This window comes from Capra hircus, chromosome 29 (assembly GCF_001704415.2).
Source record: "Capra hircus breed San Clemente chromosome 29, ASM170441v1, whole genome shotgun sequence".
In the NCBI taxonomy this organism is placed as follows: domain Eukaryota; kingdom Metazoa; phylum Chordata; class Mammalia; order Artiodactyla; family Bovidae; genus Capra; species Capra hircus.
In genome coordinates, this window is record NC_030836.1 from 23,974,930 (window position 1) to 23,981,155 (window position 6,226).

The window sequence follows — 6,226 nt, forward strand, 5'->3', positions numbered from 1 at the left end:
CTGCAAGGAGATCCAACCAGTCCATTCTGAAGGAGATCAGCCCTGGAATTTCTTTGGAAGGAATGATGCTAAAGCTGAAACTCCAGTACTTTGGCCACCTGATGCGAAGAATTGACTCACTGGAAAAGACTCTGATACTGGGAGGGATTGGGGGCAGGAGGAGAAGGGGACGACAGAGGATGAGATGGCTGGATGGCATCACTGACTCGATGGACATGAATCTGAGTGAAATCCGGGAGTTGGTGATGGAGGGAGGCCTGGCATGCTGCGATTCATGGGGTCACAGTCAGACACGACTGAGCGACTGAACTGAACTGGACTGTAGCCCACTAGGCTCCTCTGTCCATGGGGTTCTCCAGGCAAGAATACTGGAGTGGGTTGCCATTTCCTTCTCCAGGAAATCTTCCCGACCCAGGGATCAAATCCAGGCCTCCAGCATTGCAGGCAGACGCTTTAACCTCTGAGCCACCAAGGAAGCCCTGGTCGTGCCAGAACACTGGTTAACAGGCATGATGTGGTGGAAAGCGTGAACTTTGAAATTAGATGTGAATCTTAGCCACTTAATAGCTTATGTGACCTTGGGCAAGTCCAAGTAGATAAGCATTGTATTCATCAACCCAGGAAGACTACCCTGTGAGTTCAGGCACCACATCTATCCCACTGATATAGTCCTGGTTCTTGGGGTACTGTTTAATACTTATGTTGACTAAAAAAGATGTACAACTTGAGAGTTGTGAGTTAAGTTTTATTTGGGGCAAAATTAGGACTGCAGCCCAGGAGGCAGCATCTCAGATAGCTCTGAGAGACTGCTCCAAAGCGGCAGTGGGGGAAAGTCTATAAGGTTTTGGTGAAGGGGGAGTTCAATACCATGAACACTCATTTTACAAAAGGCTTTTTGTTAGTCACGAGGATCTGATGTCACCATGAAGGGAGTTAGTGCTTCTCTAGATGCAAGGATTGAGATCATAAAATCTCTTCCTAAAAACATCCAACTATCTAAAGACCAGTCCCACCAGCTTCCCTGGAGCACAGAGTGCCTCACTCCATCCTGAACTCCCTCAGGGGTTGCTGAAGGTCAACAGCTAGAGCAGCATGGGGTTCAGTCTCCATAGAGGCAGATGGCAAATGCCTTTGTTGTTCAGTTATTGGCAATGCTCTTGGTAAGTGCCAATTTGTAGTTGACACTTAGCTGGTACTCATGAAAAACTTTTGTATATTTCATTTTTTATGTGACCCCCAAAGGAGAGGAAGGAGTCAACTTGTCAAACATTCTTACTTTGCAGATGGTACCCAAAAATGAGGTATAAATTGTGCAGGTAGTAACGCTCAGATGTGCTCTTTAATGGAAACAATACAGGGAGGGATTAAAAGGGGTAGGGGGGGAGGGATTCCCTGATGGTCTACTGGTAAAGAATCCTCCTACCAATGCAAGGGACACAGTTGTGATCACTGGTCCGAGAAGGCCCCACATGCTGCAGGCAACTAAGCCCATGCAGCACAGCTACTGAGCCAGCACACCTAGAGCCCACGCTCTGCAACAAGAGACACCACCACAATGAGAAGAGCGGCCCCCACAACTAGAGAATAGCCCACGTGCAGCAACGAAGATCCAGCCAAAAGTAAACAAACAATTTTTAAATTTTGTTAAGAAAGGAGAAAACACAGAAAGGAACTCATGGGCAAATGGTGCTCTGCTTACACACCATCTGTCCCTACAGAGTCATCTCCTTCCCCATGTTACCCAACAGCCAGTTCCCTTCTGAGGGGGAACTTCTGTTGCCATGGCATGTCTTCTTTTCAACAAAGAAGCAACATAAGGGAGAGCACATAAGGGACCCGAGGGTCCCACACAGAAGACAGTGAAGGAGTCCCAGAAAGGCTGAGGGTTTATTTGAGGCACAGAGCCAAATGAGCAGGGAAGCCAGAGATGTCATGAACCCTCAAAGTCAAGAAGAGGTAAAGAAATGGTATATTAGTTTCCTACAGCTGCCATAACAAATTCACACTGAGTGGCTTATAACAACACCAGTGTATTCTGTCACAGTTCTGAAGGCTAGAAGTCTGAAATCAAGGTGTTGGTGGGGTCATGTTCCTTCTAGAGGCTCTTTGCTTCTTCCAGCTTCTGGTTTCTTCAGGGATCCCTTGGCTTATGGCTGGGGACACCAGTCTTTGCCTCTGTCTTCACATGGCCTTCTCTTCTGCCTTACAAGGATACTTCAGGCTGGATTTAGGGCCAACCCTGAAAAATACAAAATGATCTCACCTAGAGGTCTGTAAGTTAGCTACACTTGTTTTTTTTTCCAAAACAACAAAACATTTCGAGATTTGAGAATAATGGGAAAATTAAGTAATGGGAATTGGACCCTTATCGGGGTCTTCTGGGAAATTAGAAGCACCGCCCTCTTCTGCAGCTCGACGCTTCTTCAGTTTGGCGATCAATTCTTTCGCTGGATTGAAGACTCCGTTGGTCTGCTGGTCACAGACGTAGCAGCGTGAGGTGGTGCGGAAATGCTGAAGCGCACAGCCCTCGCAGAAATAATGCCTGCATTTGGTGACCACAGGGTTTTGGAAGGTCTGGCGACAAATGAAACACTTGAATGGTAGTTCCTCCTCATCCCTTGCCACTTCATAGTTTTCATCCTCGTCGACGCCATAGCGACCTTCGTCGAGCTCGCGTTGGACCTGCCACCCGTGCTTGTAATCTGAGCGGTCATGGAGGAATTTGCAACTGTCTCCGAAGCCGCAAAAGCCGGTCTCTTTGTAGTCCTTACAAATGTCGGGCTGGTAATCCCAGCGCACGGTGGCACGCAGATGCTCGGGAGCTCGAATGGGGCCCTTCCTCGCCATTCCGGAGGAATCACTACCCGCAGACACGTCTTTAGGCCTCATGTATTTCTGATAATTATTCATTCCCCGGTAGATCTTATCATCTTCCTTGCCTCTCAACTCCTCCCGGATCTTCCGGCTGCGCTCAAAGATGGCTTGTGCATCACGCTCCTTCTCCGTGTCTAGCTCGTACACAGCGGTTGCCCCCATGTCCTCTGGCCCAACGGGTTTCGCCGAACGAGTGGACTTATAGACCACGCCAAGACTCTCGGGCTCCTCTACTTCCTCCTCGCTACTCCGGTCCCCGGAAGCCCCCTTCTGTTTACCACCGCCCTGGGTCTTCTGGACCATCGGAGTGTGGATCGCTCGCTTCTTTTCCGGACGAACCACCCTGTTGCCTTCGTCACTGCTGCTGCCGCTGCCGCTGCCGCCGCCGCCTCCGCCTCCGGACTCTTGGTCGCGGATCCCGCGTTTTCTACGGCCTGCACCCCCCTTTCGTCCAGTCTTTCTAAAAAGAAAGGTGCACACCTGGTCCGTCGTCTTTCCCGGCGAAAGCTGCTCTGCCATTTTAAGAGTCGCGAGCTCTGAAACTGTTGTGGCCTGCTGGGTGGCGCGGGGCTTCTGCGCGTCACTGCACTCCCGCGCTCCGCCACGAGGTGGACGCAAAACAGGTTACGCAAAGAGGACTGTGGGAGCAAGGGGTTGCCGAGAGCGTGCGCGCGCCACTCCTTAGCTACATTTTAAAAGACCACCCCCCCCCCGCCCCCCAATAAGGTCACGCTCACAGGTCCCAGCGGCTAGGGTATGTATATATATATATATATATATATTTTTTTTTTTTTGAGCCACCGTTCAACCTACTGCAAATGGCAGACAAAACAGATGTTAGCCAAATTTTAATCTAAAGATTGATAAGCTCTGCATTTAGTAGATGAAGAAACTGGAAGTAGTGTGCAGAAAAGAGATAAAGATAGAAGAGGGCTTTTGGTTGAAGCTCTTGCCAGAGGGGATGGTGGCATGGATCAAAGCAGTCATTGTAGGAAAGAGAAGGTAAAGCATATGAAAGATCTTATAAAAGAACTATCTACCTTGGTTTATTTGGGAGAAGGAAAGGGCAACCTACTCCAGTATTCTTGCCTGGAGAATTCCATGGACAGAGGTGCCTGGCAGGCTACTGTTCAAAAAGTCAGACATGACTGAGCAACTAATACTTTGGTTTATTTGAAGTTCCCTGTGACAATAGAGAAAGAGAATAGGATTTCAAGTTATAAGACCCAGGTGTAAGCCTCAGCTTGTACACTGACTAGCTGTGTATATTTGGTCCATTCCTTAGTTTTAGTCTCTGCAGTTATAAACTATGAGTAATGGCAAAACCAGCTTACTGCACAGGCTTATGTGCAAGTTTGTTTTTATTTTTTTATGTGAAAGATTTATTCAAAGTTCAAATTAGACCCTATATGGGAAGGTAGTCTAAGCTGCTAGTTAAATGTACAGGCCATGGTATTGGTCCACTGGGTTTAAAATCCCCACTCTGCCACCAGCTATGAAAATGACCCTGGGCGAGTTCCTTACCTTCTTTTCCTTGGTTTTCCCAGCTGTAAAGTGTGGATGACAGTAGTTAGCTAACTCATGAAGCTTTTGTTGGAGGATTAAAATGAGATGATCCAAATAAAGCACTCAGTATATAGCATATAGTAACCCCTGAATAAATATTACCTTGTTATGGAAAAGATCTTTGTCAACATCTAAGTACTACAGCAGTGACTTGTAGTTTTGGCTATAGATGAGTATCTCTTAAAACTTCTGAAAAATAAAGATGCTTGGGCTTTGCCCTAGACCTATTGAATTGGGATCAGTAGTTTTTAAAGATCCTTTGATGATTGTGCTGCACCCAGAAGAAATTCATCTTGCCTAGACATGTTATTAGGATCCATTTCATAACAATATCCATTAAGAGAAAAAGCATAATCTTCATCATATTGAGAATATATAGTGGTTGGAACCAACCTAGGCTTCACTTCCTTTTGTAAAAGTACTTTTATAACATTTAACAATATGCTAAGGACCATTAGCTCATTTAATACCTGCAATATGCTTCTGAAGCACGAGTTATTATACACAAGGAAACTGAGGCACAGAGAGATTAAGCAAATAACCGAAAGTCACACAGTTAGACAGTAGTAGAGCCATCATTGGAACTGTAGTCTTGTGGCTCAGACAATTATAGCAGACAGATTCTCTCAAAGCTATGGTGTCTCTCAAATTATGTAACTTCTCTGCATCTCAGTTTTCTTATCTGTGAATGACAATTATAACACTACTTACTTCCTAGGAGACTTGTGAAAATGAAGCAAGACGCTGCCTTAAAACATGCAGCAATGTATTTAGTGTTTATTGCTTAACTATTAAGCACTAAATAAAATTCAGTCATTATTATTAATAATTTTCATATCATCATTATTCAGTTTCATGGAAATATAATGCAGGTTCCAGCTAAAGTTTAATAATCTGAAACATCTGAGCCTGTTTAGCCAACTGCTGGGGCAGGACAGCTCGTTTAAGGCAATGTAGAATCTATCACTTGCATTTTTACCTCCTGAGCCTCTATTGCTTTCCAGTGCTCACATGTCAGAGTCCAGTGATGCAGGGGAACATGAAAGGGGGACTTGAAAAGTAGTACCAGTGAACCAGTGAAAACTGCAAGACTTTGATGAATAAGCAGCACTACCTCAGGGGGCCTTTTAAGGACAAGTAGATGGACTGCCCTCTTCCAAAGACAGCTTCCTGCAGCTTTAAATTTTTTTAAGGAAATCAGAGCCTTGACCCAAGGATGAGAGAGAGAGAAGGCAGTCCTGCCAGATAACACAAGTCACACATGCTTCCAAAAAACACATAAGTTCATTTTACAGGTTGTATGAATCTCCAGGAATAAGAGCTGGAGGAAATTCAAACTGGTTAGGTAAATTACTGGAGAAGGCAATGGCAACCCAGTCCAGTACTGTTGCCTGGAAAATCCCATGGACGGAGGAGCCTGGTAAGCTGCAGTCCATAGGGTCGCTAGGAGTCGGACACAACTGAGCGACTTCACTTTCACTTTTCACTTTCATGCATTGGAGAGGGAAATGGCAACCCACTCCAGTGTTCTTGCCTGGAGAATCCCAGGGACAGGGAAGCCTAGTGGGCTGCCGTCTATGGGGTCACACACACTCGGACACAACTGAAGTGACTTAGCAGTAGCAGCAGATAAATTACAGCCTACCTGGTTAGGTAAAACCAGGTTACACAATATTTTACAATTCCTGACACAAGCACTGATTAGTGTAACATGGAAAGATGGACGGAAAAGAGTTTAATCTCTAAGAGTGTGTGTGTTGAATTTTTTAAGATTGTTTCTCTTCTC

The 6,226-nt window shown here is 45.7% G+C and overlaps 1 protein-coding gene across 1 annotated transcript; it reads right to left on the reverse strand.

Moving 5' to 3' along the window:
- LOC102186560 (RING finger protein 113A-like) lies at nt 1,602-3,429 on the reverse strand. The gene has a single exon (XM_018042743.1). It carries the CDS (start codon nt 3,391-3,393, stop codon nt 2,344-2,346), a length of 1,050 nt encoding a protein of 349 aa, XP_017898232.1. The 5' UTR covers nt 3,394-3,429; the 3' UTR covers nt 1,602-2,343.

Coding starts and splice junctions, on each gene's coding strand:
- LOC102186560 (XM_018042743.1), bottom strand. CDS start 3,393: ATGGCAGAGCAGCTTTCGCCGGGAAAGACGACGGACCAGGTGTGCACC.